Here is an 18,543-nt window from a genome sequence, read left to right as displayed (position 1 = left end):
CATTATTTAATCATTGTGTAATCTTGTTTTGAAATATATATTTTTTTGTTTTATATACCATAATGATAAAATTGTATCTGCAATATTATATATTTTATTTAACACTGTATAATAATTTAATTTTATATCAAGATTTGTTATGAAGTATGACACTATTATCATAAATTATTTTTCAATTTTCTTTATTGTAACCATGAATTATTTTATGTAAATTGAAGATTTAAGTTAACAAGTGATCATCAAGTAGGTGTTATGATCTAAATTAAGCTGTACAAATATGCCCTATTTTTTTAATAGTTAAGTGGAGTAGTAAGTTAACATAAATATTCCGTTAATGCCCTGCTGTTGTCAGTAATTACTAATTATGATGAGTTATACATATGTAACTAGGTACATGAAACTTAATAAAATATATTTTTTTGAAAGTGATGTTTTTGAAAACTTATACTCCATTTGACTTTTGATTATTTTATTTTTCATAACTTTGTCAGCCACTCAGTATTATATATGTTCTAGAATTTTTTTTTTACAATTATGGTTATTATTATTACTATTATTGAGTCTATATAACCACGAAGGTTGTAATATTAAACAACATATATATTTTTTTAAATACATAATAAAATAAATATTCAATATTACCATTTACAATAGATTAATATTATTATGTAGTTATACATATATTATTGTTGTGTATGATAACTTGTTTTGAAGGTCATCCACTCAGTTACCATTTCATAGATCTATGAGTATGTAGTTAATTTATCAACGTGCAGTATTAAAACGCTTGTGGACAGAGCTGTATGCATTATTGGTATTAATCAGTTTAACTAGATAAATTCTTAATACTTAGGAATATTCTATTGAATAAATTGACAATGGAAAATAAAAACTTCACACTTGCCGAAACTATCGATCTACGTAATAAATATATCGGGTAAGTGCTATTTTTAAAATGTAGAGTTAATTTGTTTTTTTTTTTTGACAATTGTCCAATGTTTTTGTCGTATTTTTTAACATCATATGACCGTCGTGCGCATACCTACCGGGTATTCGAAATTATTAAAATTTAATTTGTGTATTTAAAAGTTAATACGTTGGTAACAAGTTACAACTATCGTTATTTTTTCTGTGGTTTTTTAAGCTAAACCTCAAGAATTCTTGACTGTCTTGTAACTATGTCTTCATAGGTTAATTTAAAATTTTCGGCTAATAAATAATAAGATTTTGTTTGATTAAGTTATTTTTTAATTAAATATTTCTTCTTTTAAACTTGTTACAACATCAAATGTATTATAAACCTGTATACGTCAAGTAGGGAATAAATAATAATCCGTTAAGTGAATTTTTTTGAATTTTTGAATTACTAGAACCTTCATATTAATAAAAATTAATGAATATATTTCCTAAAAGTGAAAAAATTTTAAAATACATTTTTTGAAATATTTATTTTGGATTAGGTTTTCATCAACTTTATAATTTTTACTTGATTTAAATTAACAAAATAAATATAGACATGTACACCAATTATAATAAAATAATAAAATCGTACGAGTTTTTTTTTAAATTTATCAATCTAATTAATTTTTGATTGATACAAAAATATTCTTTGTTTCTTATACATATAAATAAGTTTGTTTATAAATATATTTTTTTTAGGAAATCTTGCGAATTGTATTATAAGAAGAGCCCTTTGAAAATCGTTCGTGGTCATGCACAATATTTGTACGATCAAGATGGAAAAGAATATTTGGATTGCATCAATAACGTTATCCATGGTATGACTTTAATAAGCATTAGTAGAATTTAGGCCACAATCATATTTATGATAAATGAATGAAGTGGATACTAACAAAATATTTGCATTAAAATAATAGAATAATTCGTAGATAATTATTAATTGTTTAATTAATTACGTATAAAATAAACTGAATGGGAAATGGGGTACAAGCTCACGTTCATTCTCTTAAGTAAACCTTTGCAGGTGCAATGTCTTTATTAATTTTTTTTGTGCAAATATTGATTGGAAAATTTTATCATATTATCGCAGACATTATAGATTCCGGTTGAGAAATTATTGGTTTTGTAATTTGAAAAGTTTTTTTATCAGAAGGAAGCGTCACACGCATGCTTTATTATTCTTATATTGTGTATTTTCTATGTCTACTTATTATTGGACAACGCTCATTTTTACGTGTCTGAATTGAATGTTGTCTTAATTTTTATCGAATGGAAATGATCATAATTTTTTTTTTTTTAATTGATCTTGAGCCCAGCAACTAAAATTATTAGCTGGCTTTGTGAAGGTACGGTAGGTTTTTAGATTGTGTAGGATTTATGGGGTTATTATTTACGTGTGTGTAGAGTTAGTCTTAGGTAGAGGTCAGCGGGTCCCCTGCTTCTACCTCATGCTTTTGTATGACATTCCGGGCCTCGTGTTAATGAAATTGTACATTATTTTATACTTTACAAAAAGGTCTTTACTATAGGCCTTAACTAAAAAAATTTCCCTCAGGCCTCGCTTCACTCTAAGGCCGGTTCTGCGCGTGTGTCTGTGTGTGCCATGGATTTGTTGGTAAGAAACCGGGTGGTCATCCATCTGAGAGTGTTAGCGACACCGGCCGATGCTTGAGCTGAGGACACTATACTGACAGAGGCCAACCATCGCATTAAACCAGGCCACAGATCATAGTTTATAAATCTTAAAAATGAAAGAATCCAATATAAATGTAATACTTACATTTTATAATTTTACAAACTATCATGCAGTAGGTATATGTCTTAGTTAATATTTGCATACAAGTTTAACATTTTTTGACTATTTCTGTTGTCTATATTCGGTACCTATATCCTATACCTTATATACAATATAGGTATATTAATACACATAAAATATATTTATTATAATTTATAATTTAAAATTTACTATAACCCGTAATGAATTATTAATGTTTGTAGGTACTATATTATTTACTATAGCTGTAAATTGCTATAAAGATTTCTATATTTTAGATTTATTATTTATAGGCTAGGTATATTAAAATATGATATTTAACTAAGAAATTATTGATAAATTCAACTAAAATTAAATAAGTAGGTGTAAATAATTTTAATTATAATCATAGTTTAAGGTGATTTGATATGTTAAACTTTGTATAACTTTTCAATAACTGCCATAGTGGAAGAAATAGGTAGGTAAACTCTGTAAACTTTTAAAGGTTTATATCGGAAATTCAAATACTTGAATTATCATAAAAGTTATTATGACCAATTCTATACTTGCCTATATTTTAGATTTATATTATAGACAACACGTGTAACTTTTAAGGACCTTTCACCAGTATTTTTAGTTGTATGACCTAAAAATCTTTGCATATAGTGAATCAAACAAAAGTTACTACGTCAATGTTTAAAATATATCTAGTCACGTAGACCGTAGGTACTTATAAAGTTTCAATGTTACAGTTTTATAGGGATTTTTTTTATATTATCTTACCAACGATTATTGTGTTTACGATTTTATCTAAATTATATAATATGTACCTACCTATTAATTAATTCAAAGTTCAAAGAAAACAATATTATTTATCGCTGTGTGTTAATTTGTGAATGTGCATTATATATTTATCTTGCATAAGTATCTATATTAAATAATAATATAATGCACGAAAACTTCCTTATACTACAGCTAAATAGTATAGTCATATCGTTTCTAAAGTATTGTATCTTTGGTTCTTACAATTCTGACGTAGGTTATAATTGTCTGTTAAATTATTGACTTTGTTTTGAAAACGCTGGATTTCCACTAATAAATACCCTTTGCACACAAATACACAATATAAAATGTAATATAATTTACCTATAGTTTCCCTATTACATTACACATACAACAACATAGCATACATTTTATTACCTATGTGCTGACGCTTAAATTAAAATATATCTATTGTATAATGGTTATTTATCACATTAAATAAAAATAAAAATATTATTTATTAAATATAATGATAGTTAAGTATAAAAATATTTTTACACTTCAACAAAATTACTTACCTATTTAAAAGTATTTAAGGCAATTGCTTTATAAAAGTATGTTCATGACGTCATTGGCAAATTACTTTTATTAATAATTTTGCCATTTTAATTTTATAAAAATCGTTTTTTTGAATTGTATTATTTTAGATTGAAGCAATTAGTGTATTGATTTTACAGTTATGTGTTTTATTTAAATTTTGTTAGTTTTTCTTGATACCTATATTATGTTGATGTGTACATATTTTTCATTTATACAACTTAGAAACGGTTCTTTAAAGGTTTTTCTTATGCAAATAAAATGTATAGAAAATACATAGATTATTTTTTAGAAGTGTTTGATGTTTAAATTTTGACGAAATCATCAAAATCATAAAAATTTTTAAATTTTTAATTTTATTCTAATTAATAGAGCTTGGATGTTAATGACCGAAATTTTATTAAAACACGCATTAAAAAATATCAAAATATGTATTTATATGCGATAAAATATATTAAACATATTTATTTTCTTGATCAAATTTTTTCAAAAAAGGGTTAATATTAATTCATAAAAAATTATATACTTTATTGGATGTGTATTTAAAATTAAGTACTCTATTAAAAAATACACAACTATTAAATATGAAAAAAAGTATTAATTAGTTTTCGATCTACGAGTACCTATTTAAGTTAAATTTTTCATAGGTAAGGCACTTTAAGTATTAGGATTATTTAATGTTGGCGTCTTTTTCTTTGATTTAATGTATGCTCATGCTTTGAAGTTGTGTTGTGTTACTAAAAACTGTTTAGTTGTAGATATTTTAACTTCATTGGATTTGCAAAATAATATTTTATCATTAGAACTAAATATTCCTTAAACTCTTTCACAAAACTACACATTTTTTGGCTTTTTGTTAGTATATACTAACAAAAGGCATATATTTTTTTAAATGCGAATTAGAAAAATTTTTTAAATGGAGCATACAAAATGTGAACTGCAGCAAACAACGAATAAATGAAAATCATCAAAAACAATATTCAATATTAAATGTGCCATGATCTCGTCGTAATCTTGTGTTGTAAATAAATATTTAATTTCCAAATTTTTTTCGGGTCTTACTTTTAAACATAATTAACAACGATGATTAAAATTAAATGGAAAATTTTTAATATTATGCTTATAATTTATAAAATATATGCATTTATATGCTCAAACATGTCAATTATTCAAAATAAGTTTGTAATCTAGACTTTACGAATCAAATATATATCGTACTCGGGTATAATTTTGGTTACTCTAAAAAATATGCATAGTTATAAACATTCGAGCTTTACTAATTAGGTTTAAAAAATGGAGTACCTTCAATAGATTCCTAAAGTTTGACGTATTAAAAATTAAAACACCACATTATGATATATCTGAAAATTTAAATACTGAAGAGTGCTAGAAGGAAATCCGATAAATACCTATATTAATTTTTAATTCTGATAATTATTAATATCTATATTATACTTCAATGTTTATTGTTTCCTTATCTGAATAAAAGTGTTATTGTTCATTATTATAATTTATTTGTACCTAATATTATCGAGCTACGATAAAGAACATTAAAAGATTATGAATTATACAATTATTCTTAATATTTATGTATCATAGATATTATTTGTATTTACGTTTAGAATACTTTAATCTTTACCTAAAGTACCTACCTATGATATACCTTTATGCGAACTAAAGATTGCAGGAATAGTATTCATGCCATTAGTAAACACATATTGGGTAGGTATATAATTTGGTACTGTTTGGATTTGCCAAATTCAACTTATGTTTAAACTGATAACGATCGTTATATTATGATAGTAAAGAAAAAGCCAAAACATTTATTATAATATGATTTGTAAATTAGAATTAACAATTAATGTTTTGCTACGTATTATTATATGATTTAAAGGGTTATATATACATATAAGTGTTTTATTGGCAATAATATTTGTCAGCCCAAATGTGCGTATAGTAGATATAACTTTTGTATTAATATTTTTTGGTAAATGACACATTAACTCTCTAAAACTATAATACAAATTTGTATTTACATTTATGTATAGTTTGTAAATAATGTTATGTATAATAATATTATATTTATAGTATGATGTTTAATTTTTAATCTTAATTTTTGTATTGTTTTGAATAAACAAACTCACACTCTGGTGTAGACTGTAGCTAGTTCTATGAGACATAGAAACTTTTCTTAAGATTTTAGATGTTGGTAAAACCAAATACCTAGGGAGGTGCTGTGTTTTTTTATGAATTTTATTTGAAAAAATAAATTAGAATAGTCTATATAAATAAAGTTGTTCGAAATTTTTTATTTGGAAATAAAAATTTATTTTTAATTGTTTTTCATACAAAAATAAATAATTTTCTTTTAAGTTTTTGATCTGGTAAAAAATACGTACAAAAGAGAATAATTTTTGTGGTTCTTAAGTGAAGTGAGCCGCCTTGCATGGCGAGGCATTGTGCAATTGTTACGTGTGGCCATTTTAACACAATTTTCCGTAAAAAAAGTTCATATTCGTAGTTATGTCTAACGTCTATTATGTTTTATTTACAGTTGGTCACTGTCATCCAGACGTGGTGAGAGCGGGTGTGGAGCAAATGCAACAGTTGAATGTCAACAGCAGGTTTCTGCATGATAATCTGGTGTTGTGTGCGAAGAAGCTTGTATCGAAAATGCCAGAACAATTATCAGTTTGTTTTTTCGTCAATTCTGGTTCCGAAGCAAATGACTTGGCATTGAGATTGGCTCGGCAACACTCCGGAAACACTGACATAATCACTCTGGATCAGTAAGTACCTAATAAGTATTTGTTGTAATGCTTTATGATATAATTTACAATTAATAATTATAAAAGTTCACGTCTCATTGCCTCCGTTGTTTATAAGTGGACATAATATTTAGGCATTTGTATAGCAGGTTAACTACCACAAAATTAAAATACATATCTATAATTGATTATTTATTATTAGCACATTTTTTTTATTGGTGATTAAAGATTATGAAAACTACGTATAATAAAAATAATTAAACCAAATTATCAAATAAAAATTCATTAAAGAACACGAATTAACTGTTAAAAATATATCTAACTTTTATTCTATAGATAACATTACTATTGAAATTGTGTGTACTTATACGGTCATAATAAACTGTAGAATAGTAGGCCATTTGATGTGAATTCTGTGTTTGTTCTGTTGACACTGCTTATAAGACCACGATTTCGAGTCTAAGAAGAGACTAAATTTTATATCCGTAAGTCTTGGTGACCATTGAATTGGCTCCCGAGACAGGCAATATTGAATTGGCTCCCAATATAATTTTTAAAAAGTGGTTCTCAAAATATAAAAGTTGTGGTTAAGATTAGACGATTCCCATACAACATTTTCTTGGTTACTAATTCTCAAATAAGCTTTGCATCCTCGTTTAGTACATTTGAATCGTTTAAATCCATTTTGGAGAAGCTTATGGTAGCTGAATTTAAATTTATTAGCTATTAAAATTAATTCTTCCTTTTCACTTGTCATTATTTCAACCAAATTAATTTTATATTCTATGTATAGGTACGAATTACAAAAAATTGCAACGAACTGCGACGGATACGAACTGCGAATACTGCAATTACTGCATTTAATGATATCAGTGAAATACTGTATTATACCTATATAGGTTGTATAAATACGTCAATAGTTGTGACCGTTATCGGATTAATGAATTGATAATTTCAAGACTATAACCGACACTGTGTCACTAAAATATTACAGTCGTGTACTTTTTCAACTTTTATATTTTTAACGTATAGACGTACGTATAGTTGAATTTATTTTCAAACAATTTTGATAACCAATGGATTTATAAAATATATGTGTAGGGAGCCAACTCAATGCATAAATCTTAGGAGCCAATTAAATACGTAAAAATGATGATTACCTGAGTTAGGGAGCCAATTCAATAGCTCCGAAAATGGTCTGGAACGGTCCGGACGTAACCACGTAACCAAATAAATTAAAAAAAAGTGGCAAGTGGGTACCACTCTGCTGTACATTAGGGGGTGGGGGTGAACCTCGGACTAGGATAGATTAAATTTGAATGCAATGATAGGTATCATTGTATTTGTATACGAAAAACGATTCTGAACGGAGATGATTTGTCAACATTCATAGATATTCTCTAATATATATGAAAACATTTCGTAACCACAATAATCATCTCGTATAATACATATAGGTATATACATTTTATTATTTTACTGTAGGATTATTATATATATATTATAATCTGTGGTACAATTAAAGTGAAAATTTAAAATTTTTAAATTTCCGTGGTTTATGTTTTAATCGCTTGAATACACTAAAATTTAATTCTTTTATAATTATTGTAAGCTAAATTTATGGAAAATTTTGTATTAAATTTTAACTCTTAGCTACTTATAAAAAAATTTTTATGAATTATACCTACCTACAAAATAGTTTGCAAATATTTATGGTTTGGACGAATTTTTGTCAATATTTGAACTTCAAATGCTAATAAAAAAAAATTGTGCCTATGTATTCTTAAAATTTTTGATCACTATAAGAATAACTTATGAGGAAATTTTTATTAAATTTTCAAGTATTTTGATTGGGCCAAAAAAATTTTATCGACACTTCAAAAAAAAATTTTCAGAAAAATTGAAAATTTCAGTTGTTTATAAATTGCTCAAAAAAAGTCAAAATATTTTGAAAATTAAATCACGCAAAGAAAATGCCAATTTAAATAACTGGTAAAATTTTCAAGTATCTACGACTTATACTTTTTGAATATCAACAAATATTTAAAATCGTTTGAAGATAAATCGTTATTGTTACGCTATTTCGTAAAATTTAAAATTCAAACGCACTTAAAATTTTTCCTATAATGATGCTTCGAGTTTTTACTAAAGCTACTTGAAGGAAAACTTAGGGAAAACATAGTGTAGTATTTTTAATCCTTAGTTATAAATACAAACAATTTTATGATTTTTCAGCTTCAAAATTACTTACAAATTTTCGCGTTTTCGATAGATTTCGTAAATATTTGAACTATAAACGTTTATAAAAAAAAATTATGACTAACGATTTTTAATTTTTTTTTAGTTACAATAAGAACAACTCATAAGAAAACTTGTATTAAATTTTCAAAATTTTTTGGTCATCCAACATTTTTTTATAGACATTTCAAAAAAAAATTCTCATAAAAATCAATAATTTCAGTAGTTTATAAATAACTCAAAAAATGTCAAATTTTTTGAAAATTAAACTGTATATAGATAACACTAACATAAACATTAGGTCAACATTTCAAGTATTTATAGTGATTAGTTTATGAATTACAATCATATAAAAAAATCGATTTAGTCGAAAACTGGTTATATGTAAAAATTCCCATTTTTTCGTCATTTTTTTTTTTTGTTTTTCTCAATTTTTTTGAAGACTGTTGGAAAATGTTTACTTTTTACTTCTATATAATGCACCAAGGATATTCACTTTGCCATCGGAAACCACCCCCGAAGTTTGGAATTGAAGCATTATTTCGACTACTTATGCTGTACACAGACACACAAAAAAAAAACACACACATCATTGTAAAATCAATACATTCATCACTCCGTTCAGAATCTAAAATTCGGTTATAAGATTAAAATTTCGTAAAATGAGGTATTAAATGAAGACATTATTGATAACATTTTGAAATTAATTAGTTTTTAAAACTTTTTTTTGTTGTAAATTCTGGTGGAATATAAATTGTTCAAAAATGTTATCCACATGACAGCTGATAAGTAATAGATAAATTACCTTATTAGGGTCGGCCTGAGATATTATGGCGTCGTTGGAAAATTTAAACAAGTGTTTAAAAAAGTGCCTTTCAAAATATTCTTTACATATTATTATATTAAATATTTAATTTTATTTAACATTTTTTGTTTAAAATTACTTATATTTATATATGTATAAAGTGTAGGTTTCAATAATTTGTCCACAAATATCAATAAATATGTTATAATTATTTATTTAATACAATAATTTACTATATAGTTATTATAATAGGTAGGTAGGTAGGTACATGTTTTTATAATATTTATTTTATGTTAATGTCTATCATGTTAGTTAATCATATAGAGTACTATAAACATTTTTATTGCTTTATACAATTTTCAATGAATGTATCATTATTTTTAAAATTTTTCCTTTGATTTAAAATCTGTAAAATTTGTATTATTTCTTAAAATATAATTTAGTAACTATATCATTTTCAATACTAATTAATGAAGAATTGTTATAACATTATTTTGTCATTGTAAATCTTAAGTACGTTTTTATTAACCTTAACTTATTAAAACTTCTCTCTCAGCTTGCAGTCGTTACTAGAATTGTCATCATGATTTTAAAAGCGATCCAAATGTTCGGTAAAGCATCTTGTAGTTTATCATTTAATAAATGACAAAATTTCCACTAGATAGTTATTTTTTTTAAGTGAGTAACCTAATTCAAACAATATAAAAATAAGATTGGTTGAGATAATGAAAATTTATTATTAAAAGTAAAATCGTTCTATGATAATATTATGATTCGTCTATTTTATTTATAGGATATATTTATATTTGATTCAATAAAATAATTTTACCTTTGTCCTTTGATAATCTTTTGCCTAATTCTGTGTAGTACTTCGATTGAGAATTTAACTAGGTATATGAATTAAGTAAAATAATATTTACCTGTAGAAATATTAAACTTTTACAAATAATTAAATTGGTAGGTATATTGAATGTTATACTATTATTATAATTTAGTTTTTTACTAGTGAATAGTTTTATTTAATTTTATTCTTATTGTTAATTGTTTAATATAAAAATTACCATATAAACTTATTTCTGATTTTAGTTTTAATTTTTTATGAGGTTCAACAAATCAATAATAAATAGAAAAACATATCATCTGATAAATTTTATTATTGTTAAACAATATTTTATTTAATAGTACAAATTAATTTTTTTTTAAATATTACACAGTTCATCATATTTTATTGTGCTATACTGATTAAGTTCGATGTGAGTATTTAAATTACATTACTGCAAACATTGTATTTAGGTATGCTATCTTTGTATGCATAAAAATAAGAGTGATAGGACTATTCTATGTATAACAATATTACCTATTTTTTATGTTTAAGGTGTGAAAGGTTAAAATTATAATATCTAGCTACTAATCTATTGATATGATAAATTACGTATAATTAATCATTATTATCGAAAAAATATATCGTAATGAGTTTAATGAATTAAATGTATATAATTAAAAAAATTGTTGAGTCTTGATGTGTTTAATGGTATATTATGTGTTGTTGTTTTCTTTGATATAAGTTGTAATATAGTAATCAAGATTTGACTCTTAGTTGCAGTTTTATAGGAATATTATGGCTCACAAATAGTATTCAACAACAGAAGTCATGTCCTTATAATATAGTTACATACGATAATACTTCGCACAGATAAGATTGTTTATGTCTTATTTTTTCAGTGTTTATCTGTGTAGTAATTAAACTTTGATTTATAATACGGTTCAGTTTTCAGTCACCAAAATTGCGGTTGTAGACACATTATAATAATCACTGATATTAGTCAATTAAACTACAATTTTATATTTTATATTAATTATAATATACTGGTCACTGGGTTATTCTTTTAATAGTAAACATTCATTAACTCAACAGATAATAACATTGTTTGATATTTATTTTTTATATAATTCAAAGACATTACTAAACTGTATTTGGTTTTATAAATTCTTTATTGTGTTATATTTTGTAATTATGGTTGGAGTTTTAATAAAATGTTATATTTCTAGTTTTTTAAAAGATTATAGCTTCATAAGTGAATTATTTTTTTTATGTATAGTTGATTAATTTATTGATATATAAAAAGATTTTTTAGGGTGTTTTATTAAGTTTTAGAACTTTTTTATAGTTAAGTTTTGAACAGAACGTAATTTAGTATTTTAAAATTTAAAACGTCTACTAAAAAAAAAATCCATTGTTGTAAGAATAATGTGATTCTATTAAATATTTTTTTTTAAATTATAAGAAAACAATAATTTTTAACTCATATTTATAGTTCATATTTTAATAATTTTAATATAGTTTTTATTTTTTGCATCTTTTTAAGGTATTAAAATCCCAGCCATGGTTATAATTTTCGAGTTTTTACTATTTGAATTACATCAAAAATTTTAATTTCGTATTTTAAAGCAGAATATTATTTTTAATATTTAATTAAATGAAATATTAATTTTAAACGAGTTAAAGTAATTAAAGTTTAAAAGCACAAGATTCTTAAAATGTGTGATTAATTACTCTGTTTTTTATCTGATTTTTAAGGACTAATTAACTATTTGTTTAAAGGTTAGGTTTTGGTTTTAAATTTTAATAATTATAATAATTTTTAGAAAAAATAAGCGGCTTCAGAACATTGAAAACATTAATGTTTTTTTTTTTTTTAAAGTTAATATTTTTTGGTATAATTTAGTGTTTGCTATCAAATAAATCACTCTATACATATGTTTATGGATGTTTAGTTCATTACTTTAATATGATTAAAAATCATTGCTCTAATAAAATCTGTCTTGTACCTGTATTGATTTATGGCTTCAAAGTTCATGATGACATAATAAACGAGGTATAATCTGTCCCTAATTTATTATAATTATGCATATACATTATACATATTAAATACAAATACATTATTTATGTAAATTGTTAACTATTGAGTTTATATGGTTAGAAAATTGGAAGTTTGATGAATAAAAAACTATTTATTTTACAAAATACGTATACAGTTATATCTTAGACTTAAATAAAATATTTAAATATGTTTTAGTGCGTACCATGGTCATTTGAATTCACTAATTGATATTTCACCATATAAACTAAATTTGCCAGGAGCACCAAAAAAACCAGATTACGTGCACATAGTATGTATTTAAAAAATAAAACATTCCATAATATTACTTATAAATTATGATAAATGATTTTGACGTCTTTTTAGTTAGTTTTAGATTTATTATCTACGAAGAAAGAATGTATATTAATATTTATTTAAAACAAATATTTTAATTATCTTTTATTAAGCTTTGCCCTTTTATTATATAGTAAAATTTGTTTGTATAGTTTTTTGACTTTTTTTTTAAATATAATATTAACAGTTTTAATTAAAAAAAATCTTACATTTTGTATTTAAGGTTATTCGCCTGTGTTAGCCTGATTAAAATTTAAAAAATACCTTGAAATTTTCTTTCTTAACAGTTTAAATTTTAATCATTGAAAAATGTTCAAAAATAACAATATGAAACAACAATATAAAATGTAGAATTTTAATTCAAAGTCATTCATATAATTTTGATCTAACCATTAACCACTAAAATGATTTTAAAGTTTGTATTGTATATAATATATAAACATACACACATTTATACATATTTTTAATCGATATATTTTTATTATTTTATAGGCTCCTGTTCCGGATGTATATAGAGGTAAAATTAGAGCTGACGATCATCCCGATGAGGATATAGGAAAGTTGTATGCATTGGAAGTTAAAAAGATTATTGATCAAAATGTGATCGAACAACGTGGTCAAAAAGTATGTGCTTTTATAGCAGAAAGCTTACAAAGTTGTGGTGGCCAAATTATATTACCACATAATTATCTACGAAATGTTTACAAGTAAGCGATTTTAATCTAAATAGGGTTTGAAAGACAATATAAATATTAAATAGTTACACGTTATTGGTTTTGATTATATTAATTTATTATTAACATAATCAAAGACAAAACATAAATAACAATAATATTTTTATTTTTTTGTTTACGTATAATATAGACTAACATGATACTATTAAATATTTAAAACATATTGAGTTAATTAAAACTTGGATAATATTATAATCATTTAAAATGATTTTAATGTTTTTATATGAATCCAAGGTTAAATGTAGTAATTTGTCAATTAATTGTCATTGTGTATGCACTATCAAATAGACACATAGTTAGCATTATCATGATTTCTTATAATTGTAGAATATTTTGATTTCAATAGTGAACCATAAGTTGTATATACACTATGCCAATAGAATATTATTTAACAATATTAAAATGTATTAAAATAATGTAATGTAACTGTGATTACTAAAAATATCTAATGTTGATTAAAGACCTCCTTAAAGTTAAATTAAAAAATTCATCGTTTGGCGATATCAGTTTTTTTTTTTTAATCGTGTTTGATAAAATGACATTTTAAATTAAACTATATGTGGGAATGTAAATACTTTATAATGTTACTTAAGGGATCAATGGGCAGTGTAATTAAAGAGTATAAATTTTGATTTTAGATATGTAAGAGAAGCCGGCGGTGTGTGCATTGCTGATGAAGTTCAAGTAGGATTTGGTCGATCGGGTTCGCATTATTGGGCGTTCCAGATCGACGGAGCGGACATTATACCCGATATCGTGACTATGGGCAAGCCCATGGGCAATGGACATCCAGTTGCAGCCGTTATCACTACAGAAGCAGTAGCCCGTAGCTTTGAAGCTACTGGCATTGCATATTTCAATACGGTGAGTAAAAATGCGTATTTGTTTGGGTATAAGTTGTGAATTGAGTAACAATCAACTTTTATTGAATTCATGTTAAGTTTACAGAAATCCTATAATTTTAACGATTATTTATTGGTCAACATTGTTCAGTGAAAAGCTGAATTTTAAAAATAAAAATCTTACTTATATTAGTGTTTTTTAATGAAACGTCCACAATATTTAGTTGGTACATGAGTTTGTTAGCATCTCTATAGGTATGTGTTACTGTAGGTCAATTGTAGAATATCTGACAATTTTATGTATTATCTGGGTGTTTTTGGAAATTATAAATGACCAATTAAATTTTGAATGAAAATTTATTAAAGAATGACCTATTTTCCATGGGAAATATGGATTTTTAAAAATATATTTATACAATATATTTTAGGTATTTTTGGTATTTGTGTATCAGTTTTTTTTTTTTGAGTCATGCAAACATTTAAAAACTTTTGAAACTTAATGAATTTGTGTTAAATGTCTTATATTTTAGATGATTATAATTATATCCTCGATAATAATTCTAGTATAGATATCTTTATTTTCACGATCTTAATACTTCTGAATTTTCAAAATATAAATTGCTGGTTAGTTACTTTTGTTTAAGTTATCTACATATTGTATTTGATATTATTTTTATTTTTTTTTACTCATAAAATGATGAAAAAAACTAAAACACATATTACTAAGATAGTAGTTAATAACATATTCTGCGTAATCTGATGTGAAATCTCTTGTTTGAAGAAATTTTAGTTAAATATTGATTATTATGTATTTATATATGAAATGAAGAATTTCTAAGCATTATAAATGAAGCGTTAAGCTATTAGACAACTTTGTATCTCAAAGTAGCATGGAAGTTATCTATGTTTCAATAAATAATAATAAAATATCTCATTTTTTGAAAAAATATGTTTTTTTTTTATTAATCATAACAGCATTTAATAACCTGTAAGTGCACATTTTTATAACAAACGAAAGTGATGTGAGAGTAGATAGTTATTTAGATTAAAATGAAGAATCTATCCATTGATGAAATTTCATGATATGTGCGAAATAAAATGTTATTTAAATATTATTATAATATTTTTTATAATTAATAACTTTTTTGTTAGTTTTAGTTATGTTTCAATAACCATTTACAATTAAAAATATTATTTCATATTTTACTAGTTTATTATTTGCTAGATATTGGTCATTGTACAAAATTTCCGCGGACCATTAATGATAATTTTAACGTTGTGTACCTACAACGCATTGTATATTGACTAGTTTTTAAAATGTCTATACTATAAGTATATAGGAGCGGTCGGTAATTGGGAAACTTTTTATCTACCCGAAAAAAATTATTTATTTACTTTTTACTACCCGGAGATTGGATCACAAATGTATAATACAGGAATATACGAGTATATAACTTTATTAACTAATTTTTTTTTTAATACATAAAAATACAATGTTTTTAAATAATACCATTCAGATTTTACTAATTTTATATAAAATAAGGTACATAAAATCTATCAAATAATTGTAAATATTTTTTTCCTAATACATAAAAATACAATTATTTATTTTAAATAATATGAGTAATATAACACAGATTTTACAAATTCAAATCTCGGTTTTTTCCTTCTTCGTATTTTTAATTTCAATGAGAATACAATTTTTTTGAATTAAAGTTCATTTTTTGGTTTTTATTGTTCTTACGTTATTTTAGTTTTAATATAAACTTTCGATTAAACTCCCAATAAAATATTTAAAAAATTATGAATAGTTGGATGTGACTTATAAAAATAATTTTTTAAATTCAAACGGCATTTGTAGTTCGAATTATAGATTCAAACCGTAACTCTCATATATGCAGAGGGAAAATAACATTGTCACAAATGTAAGTGTCAAAAATATAATCTAAAAGTGTCGTTAATTAACTGAATTATAATATAATACTAAATGTGGATAGTATAGTTGGCAATAAACTTAACGATCATGATGTTTTACAATTTTTGTGAATTACGCTTTTGGCTATTTTTATCCATTTTATTTGGTGGCGGCCTTTACTAATTCTATATCATTTAATATTGGATACTTTATTACCTTTTGATAATGCATGCGGTCGCTTCGAATAAAGTTTTGTGTGTACTGAAATGTTAGATATTGTAGTAATTTATATGTGACGTATTAAATTAAATATTATTTTATTTTAATTTAAAATTTAATAGTGGCCCGATTACCGGATACAATAATAAAAATTGTTGAAAATAGTGGTCCAATCATTGGGTCTACCTATTATACATGTAAAATAGAAGTGACCTAATTACCGTATACCTCTTTGAAAAAAGGTTAATTGTGGCTCAATTCCTGATAAAATATTATATACGATATCAAAAGTTAGATAGTATATAATCCGTATTAATTTCAGATTCACGATAATCGTATCAACACGTTTATATACAATAATTCATTACTTATTATTTATAAAAACATATTAATTGAATAATCCTATTATTTTATTATTATGTATTTTTTTAATAAAATGTTCATGTATATATCAATAACAGATTATTTATATAGCTCTGCTAATCTATTCTAAGTTAAGGGTAAAAAAATACTTGTGTGGTTTTTAGTATGGTGGGAATCCTGTATCGTGCGCCATAGCAATCGCTGTCATGAAAGCCATTGACGACGAAAATTTGATGGAAAATGCCAAAGACGTGGGCGGGTATCTGTTATCTAAACTCAAAAATATGCAACGGAAGTTTCCGGACGTGATCGGTGATGTCCGCGGTTTCGGACTGTTCGTTGGTATTGAACTGATAAAGGATCCGAAAACTAAGGCTCCGGCCACGGCAGAAACCCGAGAGATCGTTGACAGGTAATAAGAGCAGCTAATGTTGTTTATTGTGAGTAGGTCACCCCCGGAGCTTTGATATTATTTATTTTTTTGTTAGGAAATATTATGGTCTTGTTTGAATTCACGAATTTTAAACAAAATTATAAACGTAGCTAAATTACTCATAATAATAATCATTGTACAAACCTATTTATAATCTATATAAACATAATTCACAGAGTCAAATTCCAGTCCTGAAAAACTTTCACCTCGTAGACTAATATGTATATTTTAAAATATTATTTAAATAATTAAATGTATTTATGTTGTATTTGTATTTAAAAGCTCATTGGGAATTTTATTTAAATAATTTTTCATATTAATTTTAAAATATCCATTGGAAACTTATAAAGTAGATATAAGTTGGTAGATATTCAAAATATTTAAAGTATTTTTAACAAGTACCTATGCATTTTTCCAAGTATACATTACCGGTGAACGGTGAAGTGAGTAAAATACACATATATCTTAGGTAGTGAAATGTTTTTGCTGTGAAAATAAAGAGCACATGCCGTCCTAAAGATTTTATATACGTGTGATATGATAAAATATTACGGGAACATAATATTAATTAAAACCATAGTTTTTTGTCAAACGGTTCTTGAAATATTTAGTAGAACATAATTTTTTAACGCACAAATCGTGTTTCAGAATGAAAAGCGTTGAAAGAGTATTGATTAGCTGTGATGGACCTGATTCAAATGTCATCAAACTTAAACCACCAATGGTGTTCACCAGAGCCAATGCCGACCAATTACTTAAGCCACTTGAGGCAATGATATCAGAAATCAGGACACAGCGGTTTTAAAGGCTGTGATTTATTTTTTATTGCTATTTGCTTAATGTTTACGTAGTTCGATGAATTTGTAATAATTTTATTTTTTAGATAGCTAGGGTATCTTATGCTTATTTATAAATATGTACATATATATGACGTGTATA

At 24.7% G+C, this 18,543-nt stretch overlaps 1 protein-coding gene across 1 annotated transcript; it reads left to right on the top strand.

The window, feature by feature from the left end:
* The first annotated feature begins 729 nt into the window (after positions 1-729).
* Positions 730-18,537, top strand: LOC112598741 (alanine--glyoxylate aminotransferase 2-like). The gene is made up of 8 exons (XM_025345325.1): positions 730-937; positions 1,660-1,778; positions 6,627-6,861; positions 12,961-13,054; positions 13,591-13,805; positions 14,471-14,696; positions 17,336-17,583; positions 18,253-18,537. The coding sequence occupies exons 1-8, from the start codon at positions 879-881 to the stop codon at positions 18,407-18,409; spliced, it is 1,353 nt and encodes a 450-aa protein (XP_025201110.1). The 5' UTR covers positions 730-878; the 3' UTR covers positions 18,410-18,537.
* Positions 18,538-18,543: the final 6 nt, after the last annotated feature.

The sequence above is a fragment of the Melanaphis sacchari genome, unplaced genomic scaffold, assembly GCF_002803265.2.
Source record: "Melanaphis sacchari strain LSU unplaced genomic scaffold, SCAv2.0 Contig4_pilon_pilon, whole genome shotgun sequence".
In the NCBI taxonomy this organism is placed as follows: Eukaryota; Metazoa; Arthropoda; class Insecta; order Hemiptera; family Aphididae; genus Melanaphis; species Melanaphis sacchari.
This window is presented reverse-complemented; position numbering and strand designations above follow the sequence as displayed.